The sequence below is a fragment of the Lithobates pipiens genome, unplaced genomic scaffold (genome assembly GCF_037356315.1).
Source record: "Lithobates pipiens isolate NorthernLeopardFrog02 unplaced genomic scaffold, aLitPip1_a1.2 Scaffold_19, whole genome shotgun sequence".
Classification (NCBI taxonomy): Eukaryota; Metazoa; Chordata; class Amphibia; order Anura; family Ranidae; genus Lithobates; species Lithobates pipiens.
This window is the reverse complement of record NW_027507764.1, coordinates 412,176,948-412,200,449: the sequence shown is the minus strand read 5'-3', so window position 1 is coordinate 412,200,449 and position 23,502 is coordinate 412,176,948. Positions and strand designations below refer to the sequence as shown.

General features: G+C 40.4%; 1 protein-coding gene across 23 annotated transcripts in view; it reads right to left on the bottom strand.

The window, feature by feature from the left end:
- Nucleotides 1–23,502, bottom strand: part of EPB41L3 (erythrocyte membrane protein band 4.1 like 3) — a 332,589-nt gene that overhangs the window by 88,280 nt on the left and 220,807 nt on the right. For all 23 annotated transcript variants that reach the window (XM_077492490.1, XM_077492492.1, XM_077492489.1 and 20 more), the window contains exons 6-9: nucleotides 20,982–21,057; nucleotides 17,083–17,301; nucleotides 8,261–8,348; nucleotides 707–859 (exon numbers count right to left, since the gene is read on the bottom strand). In XM_077492490.1, the coding sequence (XP_077348616.1) occupies nucleotides 707–859; nucleotides 8,261–8,348; nucleotides 17,083–17,301; nucleotides 20,982–21,057 (536 nt within the window). The remainder of the gene's footprint in view (nucleotides 1–706; nucleotides 860–8,260; nucleotides 8,349–17,082; nucleotides 17,302–20,981; nucleotides 21,058–23,502) is intronic.

The following is a 23,502-nucleotide window of genomic DNA, read 5'->3' as shown; positions in this document are numbered from 1 at the left end:
TTGCTGTGCTAGTGCATGCAGCAATTGTCCTGAAATGTATTTAGCTATTCCCCTGAGCAAACAGCCAGACAAGAAATACCAGTAAATTGTGCGCTGTTCTAATCAGCTGGACAAAGTAAACTATATCTTGCAATGAGGTTTTTATTGTCCAATGACCTGTCCAGTTTTAAAATACACTACTATTATAATTTTATTCTGCATATTACGGCAGAATTGAGCATACAAATGGTTATGGGAGCAATCAGATTAGTCTATCGGTTGGGAAGAAATATCCCAATGGATCATATGATACACAAGGTGGATAAAATTACTTTAGTTTGCAGGAGATATGCATAATAACCTTATTTAAAAAGCTGTGTTTATATCACACAAATAGTTCAAAAGCCTCAACATTTCAAAATGTGATTGCAGTAAAATAATGAACAGTATCCAGGATATAGCTATGATTTGGTTTGAAATGCATGGCCTCATTTGCCAAAATCTCATTCAACAAAGGCAGCCAATTTAACAATTGTACATGCACATTGCTTGATAAGTCAAGTCTGTTTATCTCGAAAAAGGCCAAATATGACTAATGAACAATTATATGTCTGTTACCTGCTAGCAATAGTTCAACTTGCAAAACTCAAAATATTAACTGGCTAGGGTGTTTATGAATAAAGAGAAATGCCCTGTTATATATACCCTGTTAAATACGTCAACTTACCTCACCTGGGCGAATCTTAATATAAAAATTATTTCTTTTATATGAAATTTTCAGGACCTTTGGCCAGGCGAATCGGTTTATCCGTAGCCGATCACGGTATATCAAGAGGCCACTGGCACAAACGCCCAGCATTATTTCAACTCCTTCTGAGTCCTGAAGATTAAGAAAGTGGGTTAAGGATTTTGAATTTTTAACACCAGAAAAACTATCAAAACATTCACAAAACTTGACCTTTATCTGAGAAACTGCAATTTTTAGGGCTGGCTTCACACTTGTGCATTGTGATCACATGCATTAAACGCAACACAGGATACAATGTGCATTAAAAACGCAAGGACTAGTTGTATGGTTCCCATTTTCAAAATAACCAAAAATAAGCAAAGCAAGCAAATTGAACTCCAGTCAAGCTGCTAAATACACAGTTTAAATACATATTCATGAACAACCAAAGAGTTTATAGTTCTCTGCAGCCAGTTTTGTGATCTAGGCACCTTTGCCAGACAGAAAAACCCCAAACTTCAGTGCAGATGGCACATAGGTTGGTAAAAAAATAAAATAAAATAACCCCACCCCCACACCTATTGATTAGACAGGAGCAGAATATGAAGGCGCTCAGTTGCGTTCTACTCCTTTTAGTATGCGCACTGTAGCATCTAAAATGGATCCAGTCTCAGTCCTGCTATACAGGGAATTCCAGGAAGCTGATATGAAGACACAATCTCAAAAAGTATACAACTGGAGTAATCTGTGGTACTTTAACCAGGAGTTCTTTTTTAGCTCTGTTGATGTCAAGGTGGCAGTGACTCAAGAAGCTCTATAAGTACACCAGGTCACCGCCTGGTTGCTAAGAAATAATCGGTTGGTATTGATTAGAAGCTTCCTTAGTTTGTCATAAGATAGGAAGTAGAATGACAAGAAATGTTCCATTATAGTAGAATCATTAACCCAAACTACCCATTCTGATTGTTTAAAATGATTACTTGACTGCTTGATTTCATAGGATAAGTAATAACAATCATTTTAGTTTACCTAAAGCACTTTTTATTAATTTTCAGATAAGTATTAAGGATGTTTTATTGCAGGCTGCTAGTTAAAAAAAAAAAAAAATTAAAAAATAGCAGCCTGCAATAAAACAGCCTTAATACTTACCTCCGGATCGCAGTGACTGTTTACTGTGCTGAAAAGCTACAACTGCTAAACACTCTTAATGCATGTGTTGGATGTTTAGTCCCCCGCTGGGATTCCTTCTGCTGCCTATTACATCATTACTGTGTCCTGTAAACCTTCGTGCATGCCGCAGTGGCAAGTATGAATGAGAATATATATATATATATATATATATATATATATATATATATATATATATATATATATATATATATATATATATATATATATATATATATATATATATATATATACACACACACACACACACACACACAAGAGTATTGATTGGGACGCCTGCCTTTATACGCACATGAACTTTAAATGTCATCCTAGTCACAGGGTTCAATATTGTGTTTGCCCATCCTTTACAGCTATAACAGCTTCAACTGTTCTTGGAAGGCTGTCCACAAGGTTTAGGAGAGTGTCTATGGGAATGTTTGCCCATTCTTCCAGTAGCACGTTTGTGAGGTCAGGCACTGATGTTGAGCGAGAAGGCCTGACTCACAGTCTGCGCTTTAATTCCTCCCAAAGGTGACCTATTGGGTCAGGACACTCACAAATGCACTTCTAAAAGAATGGCCAAACATTCCCAAAGACACTCCTAAACCTCATTGACAGCCTTTCTAGAAAAGCTGAAGCTGTTATAGCTGCATAGGGTGGGCCAACTCAATACTGAACCCTACAGGCTAAGACTAGGAAGCCATTAAAGTTCATGTAAACGCAGCATCACAATATTTTTGGCAATATAGAGAGTGTGTGTGTATGTATGTATGTATGTATGTATGTATGTATGTATGTGTATATGTATATATGTATATATATATATATATATATATATATATATATATATATATATATATATATATATATATATATATATATATATATATATAAAGAGTTTTTATTTTTTCTCTCTTAACATAGCCACTTTAACAGATTCATTGCAGATGTGTATAACCACTCAGAGATTGGCACATTGTACACCTAATCAAATCCAATTATGCACGAACGCTATAAACACAAACTACCAACTAGAATAGCTACAGTCTTATAATTTATATCAAAATCTTCTGCCAAAGAAAATAAAACTGGCAGCCAAAAATCTGACGTTTGTAGAAAACTAATTTTCTTTCCCCCATCAGCCTAAAAAGTTACATTTTGAAGGAGTACAATAAAAAATAAAGCAATTTGTTCGGGTACAGCGTCGAATGACCGTGCAATTGTCAGTTAAAGCGACGCAGTGCCAAATAGTAAAAAGTGCTCTGGTCAGAAAGGGGGTAAAATCTTCCGGGGGCTGAAGCGGTTAAAGGGTTACTTTCTGTTGATTTCAATGAACCAGATGCAGCACCTCTGAAGAGACTGAAGTATCTCTAGGCAAACGGAGAACAGCAGCAATGTGCAATCTGAGTGTAGTATATTACCAGATTTATTGGGGGGGGGGGGGGTAGCAGGGGCCCCAACTAAGTGCAGCATTACTAGTACTGAGAAATACTTGTACATTAGTGACTCACATGGGAAGAAGAAATGGCACTTTTTGTACGCATCCATGAGCAGTTGGCTCCTGCATCTGGCAACCTGGGAAGTCCAAACTTCAGGCTGGATGACAGCTTAGATGAACAAGAGCTTTAGAAAGAGGCTTGGGCAAACTTGATATGCATAGCTCCGCCCCTGACATCCAGATGACATCACTTACGGTCTGCTCTGCACCACAAAAGAAGCTGTCATCTTGTTTCCACTTCCTTATCCAAGCTGTCATCCAGTCTAACATCCGGACTTTCCAGGTTGCAAGTTGTAGGAAGAGGCTCCCCATCCCGACCGCTCATGAATTACAAAAAGTGGCATTTCTTTTCCCATGAAAAAGTTACTTTCTCACTTCTATTAATGTTGCACTTAGTTTGGTGCCCCCTGGTGTGTTCACTTGATCCTGCATGTGTATCCATCCACCCAGTACTCCTATCTTGGCAAAATGTTCCCTGTTGTGAGACAGTTCATCGGAAGCACTTATGTGATGAGCCTGATTTTAACTGTCACAATGAGTTGCCATTTGTCTTTTCACCTCAATAAATCTGTTAATATACTACACTCAGATTGCAGACTGCTGTTTTTATCAGCAACCTTTAAAATTCTCCCATCATGGCTGAATCAGGTGTTTTAACAGTCAAAAGTGTCAAGAGTATGTAGCTAAATCCCTATCCACCCCCTGCTTTCCCCGCATTCCTATTGGCTCATAACTATAATAACCGAAAAAAAGGAAATAATATTGCGATAACCCCAAAAGCAAAAATGAGTACATAAACCAGCAGCTACATACGAACGTAACCAAATTCATATATAAAACTCCAACAATATAATGTAGCGCTAAAAAAGGGCTGTGAAAAGCACATGTGACAAATAGTGAAAAAGGAGAGAAAGAATATAAACAAAAATCCAAATATTCAGTGAATACAAAAAGTCCTTAGAGTCCTCACAGGACAAGAATAGTGATAAATCGCATAAAACGGACGCTGGAAGGTGATCATAAAGACATCTTGAAGCAGTGAATTCTCTGTGAAAATACAAGATGGGTACTCTTACCAGAACCATGAGGTCATATGAGCATATAAAGATGGGTGGATCTCCACAGGTCTGCCAGCCGTTGAGGTTGCCGGAGGTCCTCTGGTCATAGGAGGAATGATCCGTATCGTCCCCAAGATGCCTGTTTCTCCAGGGCCCCGGTGGAATGGATGGAAAGAAAGCTCAACTCAACTCCAACAAAAACCAGGAATGGTGAATGGCTCCAAACTCGTATAGAAAATCACATGAGGGACAAAAAAGAACAGCTTCCCATAGTGTAGATGAAAAATATCGAATGGCTGTTTATTGGCATAAACTCAGCAAATACAAAAATTTATATAATATTAAAATCTAGATGCCCCTGTTGAAGTCCTATGGGACGAAACGTGTAGGGTGTGGTAGTCTTTATTTTCATTTTAATATTTTATACATTTTTGTATTTGCTGAGTTTATGCCAATAAACAGCCATTCAATATTTTTGTCCCTCGTGTGATTTTCTATATGAGTTTGGAGCCATTCCTCATTCCTGGTTTTTGTTGGAGTTGAGCTTTCTTTCCGTCCATTCCACCGGGGCCCTGGAGAAACAGGCATCTTGGGGATGATACGGATCATTCCTCCTATGACCAGAGGACCTCCGGCAACCTCAACGGCTGGCAGACCTGTGGAGATCCACCCATCTTTATATGCTCATATGACCTCATGGTTCTGGTAAGCGTACCCATCTTGTAATTTCACCGAGAATTCACTGCTTCAAGATGTCTTTATGATCACCTTCCAGCGTCCATTTTATGCGATTTATCACTATTCTTGTCCTATGAGGACTCTAAGGACTTTTTGTATTCACCGAATATTTGGATTTTTATTTATATCCTTTCTCTCCTTTTTCACTATTTGTCACATGTGCTTTTTATAACTATAATAGGCTAAGCTAATAATCAATAGTAATCAGTAGGAGGGAAGATGCAGGCAAGCTTCAGACTATAAGGACATGTTACAGATTTGTCTGTCAGAATGACTGGGGATTCAGCGTTGACCATAAGGCTTGGGAAGCTGTTGCAGATACACCTGCACAGGTTTATAAACATTATACTTGTATTTTTTTCCAGTTCATAACAGTATCTCTTTAACCCTCTTAGTAAACTAATCTGTTAACTTTAGAGCCTTTAATTCTGTTAAGTCTTTATCATCATTTGCTTAGTATGCCTACAGAACACTAACAATGACAGTACATACATCCTGTTTTCCCAAAAGTGTAAAGCCCAATACAAATAGGCCAAGTGTCTGGGGGCAATCGGTCGGTTCAGTAGAAATCGGCCAACATTCGGCCCATGTGTACAGCAGTCTGGACAGCTTCTGTCAAAGGGCATGACCAAAAAAGGTCTGCCGACCGGCTCCCAAGCTGCACTCTCAGCCAATGTCAGAACACAATAGCGCAGCAGGAGAGATCGCCGTTGGATTGTTAGTATAGCAGCACCGACCTGAGCTGTCAGCTTTTATTTTGTTCAACCTGCTGGGTTGCACGAAAAAATACTTGTAGTGTCTACGAGACTTTAGTGTGACGGACCCATACTCAAGAGGAGTATGTCCACCGTATAAGCTTCCCTTGTCTTGCACAATCCAAGGTTCCTTAGCCCACCCAGTCACTTGTCAAGACATCAGTGTAGGGTGATAAGATATATAAGACTGTTTATTCAAACACAGGCAAAAAGATACACTCAGGGGAAATCCCCTTTCTTTGCATGACAACACAGGATGGGGCAAATTACATTCAGTAACATGACACACAAGTATTCAGACTTTTCATCAGCAGACAGTCTTGTCAGCAGGCAGGGCTGTTGGAAAAATCCCCCTCCCCTCTAGCAACTAATAGCCGACAGCGATTTAATTAACCCTCAAGCTAATCCACATAAGCATATACATCCCATAATCGTTTGCGCCCACAAACAATAGAACACAGACAATTAACAATAAACACCCCAACCCCTACCCCACCTCAAACTAGCTAGCATTGGTCTATAAGACACTCCTGCATTATTCTAGCAGTCTGAAAGGTGGAATTATTTATTTTCATATATTTCTTGAGGGAGATTGTTCAGAAATATTACTGTCCCAAGTAAAAGAGCCCCTTCAACTTTCAACACAAACCGCACATATAAAACCCAGGATAACAGGGGGTAAAATGCAATGCAGAGTCTGGTGTGGTTGTACTGGGAGTCTGGTTAGGGCAGACCCGACTGGGGTTCTTGGTCACCCTGTGCCCCTAATAGACACAGGGTTACTTACACATAAGAGGGCCCAAGGGAACTGGAAAATGGGTTTCCAGAGTTCTCTAAGGTAAGCTGGGCTCCACGGCCCCCCCCACCCAAAGTGATGAAATGCAGAGGGGAGTTTCTTTGTTATTTTAGACAACTCATATTACAGTAGATTATACCAAAGTCAATGTAAAAAATGTTTGCTTTGTGTTTGAGAAAGGATGTTGCCTTTTTATATAAAAAGGATAATGAAAAGTGTGGTAACCTACAGTGAACTAATCAGAATTTTGTTAAATCAAGCCAGTACAATAAAAATGTTGGTTGGTTGCTATAGGTGGGTACTCTACAGTGACATTTTTTGTCCATGCCATGCAGTTTTTTTTTTTTACACAACAAGAATGTAAAATGTTTTTTTTAAAGACTTGCATCAAACACCAGTAAAAGACAGAAAAACATTTGGTAACAAGGTAACAAAATCTGGGAACAAATAGATTTAAGTCAAGACTGAACATCCTTCCAAGTACAGAGATCACCAACTACTTCTGGACCGCCCACCTATACTGCGGCAGAGCGGCCCAGCTGTGCGAAACAACGTACCTGTCCGATGTTCACACTTCCTGCACATGCACCCGGCAATCTGCTCCTGCTGTGTTTGTAAACAAGGCAGACCATCGTTCTGTCACAAAGGAAGAGAGTCTGCAATTCCTACTAGTCAGGAACACCAATCTCTTTGTCTAGTGTCAGCATCCCCCACACAGTCTACATAGGGAACACATTTAAACCTTTGATCGCCCCTGATGTTAACCCCTTCCCTGCCAGTGTCTTTAGCACAGCGACAGTGCATTTGTTTGGCACTGATCACTGTATTGGTGTCACAGGTCCCAAGAAAGCGTCAGTTAGTGTCAATTTGTCTGCCGCAATCCTGCTAAAAATCACTGATCGGCACCATTACTAGTAAAAAATAATAATTAAAAAAAAGTCCCTAAATCTCCCATAGTTTGAGGATGCGATAACTTTTGGGCAAACCAATCAATAAGCCGATTGGGGTTTTTTTTCCCCAAAAATATGTAGCATTATACAAATTGGCCTAAAATGAAGAAATGTGATTCTTTTACATATTTTTATTGGATAGGTTTTATAGCAAAAAGTAAAAAATATTGTTTTTTCTTTCAAATATGTTGTTTTTTTGTTTATAGTGCATAAAATAAAATAAAAACACAGAGGTGATCAAATACCATCAAAAGAAAGCTCTATTTGTGGGAAAAAAGGACATTGATTTTTTTTGGGTACGTTGTCGCACAACCGCGCAATTGTTAAAGTAAGTCAGTGCCGTATCGCAAGAAAAGTGGCCTGGTCATTAAGGGGGTAAATCCTTCCGGGGCTGAAGTAGTTAAAGACAAAATGGGTTATGGATTTAGGCATGGTATCGAATGCTCAACCTCCTGACAGTACCTCTAGTTATCTTAGGAGAAACAATATATTCCCTGCTCTTTGACCTCACAAGCCATAACAAATCAGGACCTGATCATTCATGGTACCCATTTTGATCACAAATATTTATAAACGTTAATATTATCACCTTAGCATGATGTAGATCTACGCCATACATTGACAATTTTTTGGCATTTTCTAAGAAGTGCATTTCAGCTTCAGCAGGCGTCATTCCTCTGTGGATAAAAAAAAAAAAAAACTTAAAATTCTATAGACAAATATGATTTCTGCACTGAAATAAATATGAATTTATCATTACCTTTATGCTTCACAACAAGGATTTCAGATAAGAAGAGACGATTTACAATTTGTCAATCACATAAACTGAGGCCAAAATGTTCTTGAGAATGTTCCTGCCTACATTACCGTGAAAGTAGCTTTTCAAGAAGATAAATGGTATATGTTCTCATGTAAACATAGTTCACTATGTGGGCTACAGAAAGAATAAGGCCCCTTTCACACGTGGTGGATCCACTCGGGGAACTCTGCTAGCTTAGCGGGAGATCACTCCGTTGATCCCCGGTGAGCCACTGATTTCTATGGAAAGATCGTATGAAAACACACAGCATGTCTGCTTTCATCCAATCCGCTGGACGGATGGCGAACATATCGCCATCCATCTGCTTTGAGAGGATTTTATCGGATCGGATGGCGGGTGGGTGTCAGTGGACACATCAACGGACATCCGCCTGACCATACATATCAATAAGTGGCCCACTCGGATCCATCTGGAAAATAGACAGGTGGATCTGAGCAGGCTATCATGTGCAACGGGCCTTAGACAGTACCTAAACAATTAAAAAGGTCAACCATATCACTATAATACACAGAGAAACAATCATGTCCAGCTTTAAAATATCAAAGCAATATTAAAGGGGTTGTAAACCCTCATGTTTTTTCACCTTAATACATTCAAAAGGTGAAAAAAATTTCTGACACTGAGCAGCCCCCCCAGTTTTACTCACCTGAGCACATTTGTTCCCAAGGCGGAGACGCTCTACCTCTATGCCCTTTGTCTCGGCTTTTGAATGGATGGTGGATAGATTGATAGCAGCTCAGCCATTGGCTCTCGCTGCTGTCAATCAAATCCAATGACGCGGGCGCCGGGGACGAGTCCTGCTTTCTGTGTGAATACACGCAGAAGCAGGACTCGGGAGCTTGACCAAGGAAATCGCTTCTCCAATGTGGACACCTGATGCGGGGAAGAGCTACCAGCGCCAAGGGGGGGGGGGGGCCCGGAAGAGTATTGGGGCCACTCTGTGCAAAATGATCTGCACAGTGGAGAGAAGTATGACATGTTTGTTATTTAAAAAAATAAATAAGGGTTTACAACCCCTTTAAATCCAAAAGCTAACATATTGCCGCTTACCAATTCTTAGATAAGATCGCTGCATACGGTTTCTTTTTTAGGCTCTCTTTCTTTCATTTTCACCTGGTAATCTGGCCAGTAAGTCTGTAGTTTTTCAAAAGTACAAGCTGTCTTGCAGGTGTAGTTAGATGGATGAGACTATTTAACACTGATATGGATGCACACAATGATCAGTTTTTATGTAAAACCTTTTTCCCAAACAAATTAAAAAAACTTGCTGTAACTGTAAAGTGTGAGCTGGAGTTTGGCTTCAATTTAGTGTATCTAAATCTGCTAGTACATCTAACACTCCTCTCCTCCCAGACTGACAATGCTGGTGCCCTTTGCTCCTTCATCCAGTATGGGGGTACGCTAATACAGGAGGTATGTGTTACTGGCCAGATCACCAGGTGAAAATAGAGGGAAAAAGGCCCAAAAAAAGAAAATTAATGTAGCCCCCACATCGAATAACCTGCAATATATTTTCGGATTTAATACTGCTTTAAGTAAATTTCTTCACATTTGAGGTCGGGTGTCAAAATGAGGAACAGCGCTGTTTTTTAGGGTATTCTACTACTACTGTTGGTAAATCGCTTTATCGTAGGCATGCCCTGCTTGCTGGTAATGTGCAGAAATACTTCCTGATGCAGTTCTTAGTTGCAGTGGCGAATTGCTTTGCAACGGAGAAGGTCTGCTACCAAATTTTGTTTTGTGGATTGCTGAGCTGGAGATAATATTTTCCACTGTTCTTCAACTAAGACTGGGTTTGTGAGCCACGAAAAAAAACCTTTGGTTATGTACTTGTGTTCTTTTTTGGAAATTTGTTGCCTTTTTCCACAGATCTAGATAGGATGAGATCAAATTCAGAACCATTATGTAGGCTGCTTGGTTGGCACACCTTTAGAAAGATGCTGTTAGTCAAGCTCCAATCAGACATTTATGTTTCTTGCCACGCATATGTCAGCATCCCAGGCTCTCCTAAGAAGCGCATCAGCTTCGTGGTCCATGTGGTCTTTATTGTTGCCAGAATCTTCAATGGAAAGGTCTGCATTTTTGAAGCCTGATGACCAGGTAGACTTTAATTTAGAACATGTAAACTTGGCTTCCTCCTCTTTATTACACAAATCCCATTACAGCTTTTTACATTTTGTTTTTTCTCCCAGAGGACCAAGTGCACTTGACACTTCCTGTTCAAAACCATTCCATTGGTTTCAATCACAAATCTGTCACATCATAGTCGGACAATTCCCCTTTGCGCCTGATCTCAGTGTTAAAAAGAAGGATTTATGATGGACAATTTTGGTCTCTGGCAGCAGAGACTGCTCTAAGACCATGCCTGCCATTAAAAATGTCATATTATAAATATATATATATACACACACACACACACATAGTATATAAACACTCACCGGTCACTTTATCAGGTACACCTGTTCAATTACATGGTAACACAAATTGCCAGTCACATGACAGCAACTCAATGCATTTAGGCATATAGTCATGGTGAAGATGACTTTCTGAAGTTAAAAACCGAGCAATAGAATGGGGAAGAAAGGGGATTTAAGTGACTTTGAATGTTGCATGGTTGTTGGTGCCAGATACGCTGGTCTGAGTATTTAAAAAACTGCTGCTCTACTGGGGCTCTACCAAGGTATATATAATACCATCTCTGAACACACAAAACACATTGAACCTTAAAGCAGATGGGCTACAACAGCAGAAAACCACACCGGCTGCCTGTCAGCTATGAACAGGAAACTAAGGCTACAAGTCGCACCGGCTTACCAAAATTGGAGAATAGAAGATTGGAAAAACATTGCTTGGTCTGATGAGTCTCGATTTCTGGTGCGACATTCAGATGGTAGGGTCATAATTTGGCATAAACATGAAAGAATAAATCCAGCCTGCCTTGCATCAACGGTCCAGGTTGGTGGCGGTGTAATGATGCGGGGGATATTTTCTTGGTACACAATTTCTGACCCCTTAGTACCAATTGAGCATCATTTAAATGCTACGGCCTACCCAAGTATTGTTGATGACCATGTCCATCTCTAAGACTACGGCGTACCCATCTTCTGATGGCTACATCCAGCAGGATAATGCACCATGTCACAAAGTTAAAATAATTTCATACTGGTTTCTTGATACAGGACAATGAGTTAACTGCACTCCAATGGCATCCACAGTCACCAGATCTCAATCCAATAGAGCGCATTTGGCATGTGGTAGAACAGGAGATTTGCATCATGGATGTGCAGCCGACAAATCTGCAGCAACTGCATGATGCTATTATGTCAATATGGTCCAAAATCTGAGGAATGTTTCAAACACCTTGCTAAATCTATGCCACAAAGAATTAAGGCAGTTCTGAAGAGAAAAAAAAAGAAAGGAGGTCCAACCCGGTACTAGCAAGGTGTACCTAATAAAGTGGCTGGTGAGCGCATGCAACATAGCCTGCATTGCTTTGTGATCTATCTGTGGCTGCATCCAAAAAATACACAGCCCTGGTTAATGGATCACACAGTGCTGGGTGGTTTTTCACTTTTATGAATGAATAGGCAGTGCTGCCTGGCTGGGTCATACATGGAACCAGCCAGACATCACCATTCATTCATAAAAGTGAATAATCACATAGCACTGTATGTATAAAAGGTAGCCTCAAATAGACACACAAAGCCGCAGCTGTTACAGTTATGAATGAACAATGAGTGCTGCCTGTTTATTCATAATACTACACGATCACTCAGAGCTTCCTTGACCTGTCTGCAGCTGCTTGTAAATATACAGGGCATCGGCAGATACATTTCACAGCACTGCAGCGAGTGATCTTATACCATTATGAATAAACAAGCAGTGCTGATTGCTCATTCATAATAGTGATGGATCACTCAATTTAGAAAGGAGGTGGAGGTTCTGTAATGGCTGAGCCTGCCCCAAGAGAATGCCCATAATTTGGGTTTCAGAATTGGGTGGGGCTACACCCAGCATTAATAGGTGGATTTAGGGGACACCAGGACACCAATCAGAACAGGACCAAGTACTTATACATTTGGTGCCATGGGAAAATAAGAAAATTACAACCTTTTTCATAATTCTTCTTTAAAGCAAAACTTCCCAATGATCCAACATTTAAGGTCCTCTTTTTAGGTTTCTACCATTCTTTAAGATTAAGACCGTTAAGAGATGCCCTGTTTCTCCTGCAGACTTATGTACATCTTAACCCCAACAGCCAAAACTTTAGGGCTGCAACACCAGAAGATACTGCAACCAGGAATACACCACAGGCCAAACAAGCACCCAGAGGGAAAATGAGGAGGGGATAGGGCTCACAGGCCAAGGTCTTCAGAGGCTGAACCTTCACCACAGAAAAGGGGCCAAAATCCTGGAAAAAAAGATGAATGACTTTCCTCTGACAAAAGCAGAACAGCCATGCAGATCTGTATCAAGAGGGGGACTGCTGACCCAACAATCCCCTGGTAAAAACAACAGTAAGAAATGGTAAGAAATACAATCAAAAAATTAGGAAAGAGGAGGTTGGAGTGGCTTTTCACAGTTCTGCTTGTGCTTCATGTAGAGGGAGGAACCAGTTATCCCTTTCAGGCTGCTGTTCTAGAAGAAGATTAATGGCAATTTTCTTTAGGTCGGGAAGTAGAATAGAAGTTCAATTCCTACTACATGAGGGTGCCTAGGCATTTCTGGATCTACAGCCTCATAGCTTTATATATGCAGTGTGAGGTCTAAAGTTGGCTATAGATGTGTTTTTTTTTTTTGTTGAGTCAGCGATTTAACAAATAAAAAAATGATTAACAGATTCCTCAATTCACACAAAGGTTGATGGAGGAATCCCACTCCCCCCTCCCCACAGGGACTTTGTATTCGGATAGTGGGACCCACCGGTGTCAGAATACAGTGATCAGCAAAAACTTTCCAACATGTCCTGTCGACAGAAGATGAGCAAACAATTGACTTCTGTCAAGCAGGAATTACCACACACTGATCAAAGCGTGGCTGGTCCGTGCTAAACCAGCACAAATTCAGTACATCTATGGTTACCTTGGACTGCTTCTCACAGAAGATTTAAAAATGGCATTACTGTGCTGCTCATTTTTCTCCTTGCTGGAGGGACTTACCAGAGTAAGCAAAACCTTGCCTCTACCAAGATGGTCACCCTTCAAAACAAGGCAGGGTAATTCAGTAAAGGAGAAAAATCAGCCAAAAGGGGTCACAGGCAATAAATAGTATCAGCGATTAATCCTTAAAAACTCTACGTGCCTTCTGAATTTTAGAAACAGCTTCTACAGTTACTGTAAGTTCATTTTGTAAGGAAGAAAGAGTATTCAAATACTGGGAGGAGTCTTTTTTACTCATTGATCACTTCCGTAGGCTAGTTCAAATAGAAAGACTAATTTCTTGTCAACAAGATGTGTTGCGTGTTCGTAACTTATTTAGATATTACAAAAAAATATTAATTATGCTCAACAGTCACATCAAATAGTCATTCAATGCCAACCCTCATTTTAGTTTTAGTTCTGTGAGACCTTGGGGAAAAGAGCTTATTAATATCTCTGGTTTGCAATACTGTAGTTCAATGAATCAAGGCCTTTAAGTCAATTAAGGCCTATTTTGTCATGATGTTAATGTAAGCAAATGTAGAAAATCCACATTATGTGGTGTTCCTGAAAACAATGCACATGGAAACCAGCCAGTTAAGAAATTTTTGTAATTTAATAAGCCACTTCACTTCAAATATTCAGTTTTGCAAAGGGAATTTCTCTAGCATACAAAATAAGCTCTATTTTTAGCTGATTATAGATCCTAGAGTTGTTTGTCTTCTAATCAAAAAATCAATTAAGTTGCTTATTTTACATTCTACAGCGTTGTGATCACAAAAAAAAAAAAAAGAAATTAAGAGTAAACGGAGGCCTCTAGCTTGCACACTGAGCTAAAAATCTGCATTACTGTGGCGCCATTCCTTTCTGCCATTTTTCAACTTCTTTACAAGATTGTTTTACCAACTCAAGCCAACACGTTCTCAACAAGACAAATTTAAGCATGGTTTGTAAAAGAAAAAAAGGGCTAACAAGAGTGATAAGTGATTTGAAGCATCAACTTTATCAAAGGCAAAGGTTTTTCTGGCATTGAAAAATCTCTGAGACCTTCAGCCAAAAGAAATTTTAGAAAATAATGCAAGACTCGTTAATCAAAGGAAATGGCTACATCTGGATTTTTTAAAGCATAGCTAGCCCCCCACAACTTGTACTATATAGCAGCTTTTCAGCCATTATAAATGGTGGCTGCAAGGATTTCCATTTTCCTTGGTGTTCCTGCCAGTAACAAACTTCTTGTCCCTGGGCGAGAGTGCTCACGTATTGCACTGCAACTATGGAGCAGCAGTGCTGTCGCACTAATGCCGCGTACATACGATCGGACTATCTGGTGGACTTAAGAAACCGCCGAAGTCTGCCAGATAGTCCAATCGTGTGTACGGGGCATTAGGCTGCTCTCCTGATTTTGACTTCAAACAACCCACCCTCTTCATTACATTGGGAGAAAGGGTTGTATAGTACACAGAAGATAGCTTGAAAAGCTGACAGAATTGTCAGAGATATCCGTTCAGAGCACAGGATGTTACAAGGACATTAGTTATCTATCAGGATCAGCACTTGCAGAAAATGTAGCCTGAAAAAAAAGAGAAAACAAATGCATCCACCATCACATCTAAGGCTAGTAAGCTGCAATATAGAGTCATTTTTGTTCTTGGGTTTAAGTATTCTTTAAGATTCAAGACAGTACTTGCTGACATATTAATAGTTTTGTGTGAAAGATCTGCCCATTCAAGGTCACCCATTATGAAGGTGATCTAGAGCAGGGGTTGAAAAAAGGGTGACCACGTGTCCCAGATTGCCTGGTACAGTCCTGTATTTTGCAGGTCGGTCCCGGGCAACACACTGTTCCACAATGAAACAAACAACCACACCCAGGCTGATCTGGTGCCCCCAAAAAAGGCTGCCACATCATTGCTTTCTCATTGATAGTACTTGTACTGGCTGGGAATGTCTGGAGAGGCACAATTCCCAATCCCCTGCTTGTGATTGGAGTAATCAGAAATCCCACCTCATGTGTATAATCACTGCAGGGCAGTGTAAAGCCAACATTGGTACAAGGTAAAATGGGTCTTGGCCAACCAGAACAAGTACTGTCAGTGAGTAAAGTGGCAATGAAGCAACCTTTTTTGGGGTCGTGATCAGTGCTTCTGGGTAGAGTGTGCACCCGCTGTCCGGCTGTCCTGTGATTTGTTCCAGCACAAGCCGATTTTCAGGAAAGGGGGTGTCCCTGAATGGCAGCTTGTTTATGTGGTCATCGGAAACCCATTGAACGCAATCTACCTGTCGATCACAGGCAAGTCATGAGTAGATTGTGCCCCTTCCTTGCCAACCCCTACAACCTGGACAGGAGCGGTGGTGGCATTTACAGGAAGAGATCCCCTGTATTTTCCTACTGCAGTAGCTGAAAGCTGGATTCTTCTTTCCCTCCCGCCAGTATTTAGCTGCTGGAGGAAAATAGAGGATCTGTGCCTGTTAATCCCCCCCCCACCCCCGTTGCCCTTCCTGTCTGTTCCCCTTCCTTCTGCTGTCCTGGCCCCGTGTGATCCCCTGGGTCCCCTCCCCCAGCACTGATGGCTTTCCCTCTTCTCCCTCCAGCTTCTGTGGGGGATAATTTCAGGATGAAGAGTGGGGGAAGGGGCAGTAAATATTCCATTTACCCACCCCTTTTATTTCTGAATGAACACAGTGAGGTACCAATCTCTGTGTCCATTCATAAACGAAGCATAGTAAACTGTGGTTACAAGGCTTCAGTTTGTAAATGGATAGGAACACTGTGCAGAGCTTTTGCTGTTCATTCATTTTGTATTGCTGAGGCTTCAGAGATGGAGATGTGTCTCAAAAGTGAGACATCAGGGGTCTGTTTGTACCCCTGATATTTCACCAAAGACCCCCAACAGGGCTGCAAAAAAAAAAATAAAAAATCAAAAACACAAAAAAAAAAAAAAAAAAAACACACACAAAAAAAACAACTACTGCCACCACCCACTGCCCTCCTGACTAATGTGACCACTGTCTACTGTGACCATGTACTGCTCTACTGACACTGTCCACTTAAGTTAGGCTTGGATTATATTTTTACAGTGACATTTGTTTTATTATATTTTCTAACTCTTTCTTCCTATTTAGTCAGGCCTTGCTAGTTATATTTAAAAAAAGAAAATTTACTAAAAACGGACGCTGAACCCTGGTGATCTTTTCTCTTTCATGGTGTTCAGGTAGATTTCTACCTTGCAAAGATTGCCTACCCCTGATCTAGAGTCAAAATGTGACTATTTGCCTTTTATGGATTATTAAACTCAGTCATTTTTAGTGGTTTGCAACCTTTTTGTTAGAGTGGCAAAAAACAAGAACATGAATTACAAAAATATTAAACCGATAATGGTCTTGTTCACCACAATATTTGTGTCTGAAAATGGTCTGCTTTTCAAAATGGGTATTAATTCATATTTATCTCACCTATAACTTTTGTGCAGCTCAACTACTTTGTCCTCTAGTTCCTTTGTTTGGTTTGGTGCAAACCGGAATTCACTGACATAGTCGCTGCCATATTCATCAGGGTCGTAATCACCCAGTTCTGACTGTACAGTGTAGGATCCCAGGAGGGCCAGTGTAACAAAGGAACAAGGGAGACGCCCGGATATAATGTCATCTCGTAGTTGCAGGCAGAGGTAATACCTATAAGGAATAAATACACGTTAAACCGTAAAGATGAATACACACAAGCAGGAACGTTTGGCGCTTTGAAGTTTGTTCAGATATGCTTTGCACCCCATAGCAGCTAATCAGAAGTCAGTAATTTCATATTGTGAGTAATTGGTTTTAGGTTACTGCTCATTATTGCTGTTAGAAGCATGTTATTATAGTTTAAATTATTTCAAAGACAATTCATATATTACAAATTGAGAATCTTGTATTTTTTTATTTTTTTTATTTTCATTAAAAAAAATCCAGTCTAATTAAAGCAATAAATATGGTTTTAAAATGATTAACTCTTAGGCCGCGTACACACGCGGGGACTGTTCGCTCAACTTTGTCCGCTGAACAGTGTTTCGGCGGACAGTCCGCTCGTGTGTGGGCTTTCAGCGGACAGTTTCAGCGGACAGTCTGCTGAACAAAGTTTTTCGGAAATTCCCGAAAAACTGTCCGCTGAAACTCTGTTTCAGCGAACAGTCCCCTCGTGTGTAGGCTTGTTCGTCAAACTAAGTTCCGCGCATGCTCAGAAAGGATTTACACGCCGAAGTTTGCATTGCAGTGTATAGGACGTCGTATTTTTCGTCCCGTCGTACGTGCCGTTCACGTCATCGCGCACGGTTTCAGCGGACTGTTCGTTCGTCGTGTGTGGGCAAGTCCGTCCATGCTAATTTTGAGCGGACTGTCCGCTGAAACTGTTTGACGGACAAAGTTGAGCGAACAGTCCCCGCGTGTGTACGCGGCCTTACAATTTACATATGTTAAGTGTACATGGTCTTAACATCATTAACACACAACAAAAATTCTCTACAGCTTCTCGCAGTTTTACACACACACACAAAAAACACAAAAAGTAAGCTATTCTAGCAAAATGGATTGTAGTTTGTAAAAAATTCTAACACAGCTATGTTATGTGGTTATGTTATGGTAAATCACAATAAACTAGGCAAATGGTTGAAGCGATATTAATTTTTTTAAATGGCAAACATGTCATACTCGCCTGCTCTGCACAGCGGATTTGCACAGAGTACCCACGAACCTCCTATTCTCGGGTCCCCCGCCGATGCTCCTGGCCCCTCCCCCCTACCGAGTGCCCCCAGAGCAAACAGCTTGTTCTGGGGGCACCCCAAGCAGGCTCGCTCTTTAACTGCTGCTCTGCGTGTTAATTCACACACACAGCTGTGGCTCGGCCCCGCTCCCTCTTTTCATTGGCTTACTGGCTGGGATTGACAGCAGCAGGAGCCAATGGTTTCTGCCTCAGTGACTGAGGAGCAATAGTCTCCGGAGAGCCGAGGCATCCATGCACATCGCTAGATCGCGATGGAGCTTAAGTACAGGGGGGGAGGGGGGGCTGCTGGTGCACAGAGAAATATTTTTACCTTCATGGATAGAATCCAGAGTTTAGCTTCAAAAGAAACACAGGACCAGGATTAGATGTTTGACCTGTTATTAGCAACCTAAACCCACCTTAGCACCTGAAACGGTTGTAGGATTAGTTGCTATGGGCTGCAAGGCATCTTCTGTATACATTATAGTAAGTATTTTATCTATACTAAAAAGCTGTTTTTCTAATCCCAACTGTTATAATCACAAAATACACTATAAAACATTTAAATGTTTAATATGACCTTTATACACTAGTAAATATTAATTCATGTCATGTCTTCTGTGTGCATAAAATAGAAATTCATGCCTCTTAGACTATAACATAATGAAAGTAATTAAGTCAGCCAAGATTCATTTTTTGCAAAGAAGTACATATAATCATTGGTTAAAAAGAATGTTGTCCTCATTGTTTGGATTTTCAGAATTAATCCATTAAGCAAAGCTAAAAGATAATGAATGCATTATAAACAGCAAAAGCTGAATTAAAAAGAAAGAGCAGGAAAGGCCAATATAATGATGATAATAACACTATTAGTACTGGTACAGGTACTTATTTCTAAAAAAGATACTCAAACTGTTTGGTAACCGATCATGAAGCATTTAAGCGTTGCCAGCTTTTAACATTTTATTTTTTATTTTCTGAAAAGTGCCATTTAATGGATATATACAATTTGTGCGCTGTATTTTCCGTCACTCAATCAATTCCTACATTAGACAGAGTATCAGTTTACAATCTGGCAGTTCCAGAAAGCAAAACTAGCCAGACTTGAAAAATAAAGATAAAAATTGGGACTAGAAATGAGCCTGGGGCTTCTCTAAACTCAACTCTAACCAAATCATAATATTGCATTTTTTTGTTTACTTCAAATCAGCTGTGGGCTGAGTCATTGCCTGCCCCACAGCACATGTAAACAAAAGGGGCAGGATGCTGGTGGCGTCAATTCCCTTATATTAACACACGCCCATATGAGGGTACTGATGTCACCAGCATCCCTTTGTTTACATGTGCTGTGGAGTGGAGAATGACCTGGACCACAGCTAATTGGAGGGGGGGGGGAAGCACAATTTTAATGTTCGGACAGAGATGAGTTTTGAGGCTTGCTCAAGGTCACCTCTAGTTGGGATCCCTTTACAGCCCTTTTCCGAGTATATATAAAAAAAAAAAAGGTTATTCAAAGTTGAACTTATTGCCCAGTCTTTTTGGCCTGTTTGGAGTCGTGAAACACATTGCAAGACATACACAAGAGCTAGGATGAACTTGAAAGAGTATTTTAATGCTGAACTCCAGGGAATGGAAAAATGTCCACTTGCAATGGGGTTGCCCCTGCTCTGCAAGAGGTAAATGCTTGTTTAGGTCTAAGGGGTCAAAAACTGCAGTTTTACTGCAGTTTACTTGACTTTCTGCTTCAGCAGGCTGTAAAATCAGTTCTCAAAGCCACTTTTCCCTTATATATCAGTAGGCGCAGGTTCTCTGATGTCATCAAGTCCAACATAGAGACCATATTCCTGCATTGCACATGAGAACTCTAATGCCGCGTACACATGATCGGACTTTCCGGCAGACCAGAGTCCTTCGGACAATTCAATCGTGTGTGGGCTCCAGCAGACTTTTTCTTCCCAAAAGTCCGGCGGACCTAGAAATAAGACTGGCTTCAAATTTGTCCGCTGGACTCGGCTTTTAGCGGACAATACGTTTGTCTGTATGCTAGTCCGACGGACTAAAACTGACGCTAGGGCAGCTATTGGCTACTGGCTATGAGCTTCCTTATTCTACGTTATTACGTAGAATCCGTCTGACTTTTGGAGTGACCGTGTGTGGCCAAGTCCGTTCGAGTAGCGCTGGCTGCCAGGAGAGCAGAAAATAGGCAAGTAAAACTGCTTTTTGCAGTCCTCTAGACCTAAACAAGCATTTAAAAGAGAAGTACAGGTTTCTTTCTGCATGTGGGCAGATCCCAACTGCATTGTTATGATCTTGCCCGAGCCTGGACTGACTCTGTGATGTCAGAGGACAGCGGGCTTCAGCTCGCTGTCTGTTGAAAACAAGTCACAGGAGTGCAAAATGGTCTGCACTCCTGTGATCCACAGGAGAAGTACAACCAAATGAGCTTTGGCTGTACTCCTCCTATACCCCTTGCAGACCTGCAAGGGAGTATTTTTTTATTTCCTTTCCCCTGCATGGGCTTAAAGCATTTTCCTGAAAACATACGCCACTGTATAAAGTCTCATTTAAACTTCAGCAAAATATCAACATTAATACTACATTTGCTGGCTTTGAATACCTGGTTATATCTTCTGAAAGCTGGGAAGGGTCAGGTGGATAGAATTTAACATTAAAGGAAAACAGCCAAGATCCATCTGCAAAACAAACAACAATACATTCAATTATGGGAGCCTTATACTTTTTTATTAAACTATAAAAGCTTGACATTGACTATCAAACAAGTCCTGTGCCCATTTTACTGTCAGTTATACAAGAAACAAAAGACATGGATGCCTGTAGACACTAGATTTCAGCAAGTATTAACTCATTTGAGACCCAGCATGTTGCAAAACTACTTTCATCACGGCTGCAGCAGGAATACGCTGGAAGCTGCCAGGTCATTATGTTGTACAGAAAAGCGGTAAAATCCAGATCTGAGTAAAAATGAAAGTGATGGGTGAGAACGCTGCTGGGAAGGATGCAGAGTATGTAAGATATTCAGAGGGATTTCAACTACAGATCTAAAAAAAGAAAAAAAAAGAAAAAAAAAGTGCTGCAGATGAAGAGGAACACATTTTTATCTCATTCACCAAGACCTCTTCACAAGGAGGCGTTTTTCAGGCGTTTTAGCGCCTGTAAAACACCTGAAAAAGCCCTCCCAGTGTGAAAGTCCTCGTGCTTTCACACCCTGGTGTTACGCTTGCAGGACGTTTGAAAAAGTCCTGCAAGCAGTATCTTTGGAGTGGTTTGGGAGCGCTGTATGCACCCAATTAAAAGCAATCTGGTGGTACAGCAACAATTGGCAGGTATTAAAGAGGCAGTCCTGCTGCCTCTTAAACATCTGCTTTTTTTCAATGCCAAAGGGGATTTTGTAGTAGATAAAAAAAAAAGCACACCATAATCATAAGCACACCATAACCACAAGCCAAGCAAAAATCCTACTTTATTTGCACATCAATGGGTATGCTTTACAAAATAAACGTTCACTTTTTTTTTACCTCAGTGACTGAGATTAGTGAAAATTCACTCTGAAAGTGAATATGCGCTACTCCTTTAGTAAAGCAACCCCATATTGAATACACACAAATAAACCCCAATACATCTGATTACTGAGAGCATTCATATTAGTGGACTATCTACTCCAACTGATTGCTGAGTGTTCATATTAGTGGTCTAGACTTGAAAAGTGCGTTTGTATTCTCTAGTACCATACTCGCACATATGCACTACATTAACCCTTCCCTACTCTTTCCAAAATGACTTTTATATTCATCCTACTATTTTTTTTGCTGGCATACAAATAAATATGGCTTTACTTAAAATGGTAGTGCTAAAAACAATGCTGCTTAAAACCAGTCAAAACCAATTTCTTAACCGAGCTGTCTACTATAGGTAATTTGAAATATGCGATTGTGCTGTCTAAAATAATTGTAAGGCTTAAATAGTAAATAGGCCAACATCAATCTTAATTGCATAATAATAACTACCATGTCATAACAATTACACAGTGCCATAAAATAGGGTTAACCTGTGAAAAAAAAAATATTTTAATGGTAAAAGGCTATCCCAAAATTCAAAAAGAAAAAAAGTCCCAATATTCCATCACAACTGTATTCGAATAGTGCTTCTTCTAGAAATGAACTCTGAAATCATAGAAGCCACTCAGTGCAACAAACATTACACAGTGCTCCACCACCTAGTGAAGTGCGCCCTCACCTTTTGAATAGGCCAATCTCACATATACAGGACTATTCTCAAAAGAATCTCGCACACCGGATGACGATCTTCCTAAATGTTGTAGTTTCCTTAGAGGGAGTGGCTGCATACAGCTCTCAAGAAAGAGGAAATAGCCACTAATAGTGTAGTATGTTTACACACACACATATATATATATATATACAAGCAACACCAACCAAGCTTCCAGAAATGTATTCACATTTAATAAATCAATAAACAAGCATAAAACAGCTGTGAAGCATAGAATAACGAGTAATATCTCATACAGGGTTCCAATCCAAACACTCATGCAGTCTGGTTCCGCCTCCACGCATTAAGCTGCCCTCCCATGTAGCTTTGTCTGGAAGTTCTTGACAAAGCCACGTGAGAGGGTGGCGTAACGCGTGGAGGCAGGGCCAGGCACCATGAGTGTTTGGATTGGAACCCTGTATGAGATACTGGCCTATTCATAGGTGTATTCATAAGGTGAGTGTGCACTTCACTAGGTGGCAGAGCTTTATGTAATGTCTGGTGGTGCACTGAGTGGATTCTACGATCTCAATGTTTTTCTTGAAGAACTACTGGAATACAGTTGTGCTGGCCTATTGGGACTTTTTCCTTTTTTTCTTTTTGGGATTTTGCCATTGATGTTATTTTTTCCACATGTTAACTTTATTTTATGGCACTGTGTAATTGTTATGACATGGTAGTTCTTATGAAATTAAGAATGAGGTTGGTCTAATTACTATTTAATCTTCCAATTATTTTAGGCAGCGCAATCGCATATTTTGAACGTTGCACTTTTATGTGGGAACACATCTAGTGGTTGCAGCTTAGTTAGCTACTGTAGATAGGTGGCAGCATGCAACAGTTGCATTGTATAT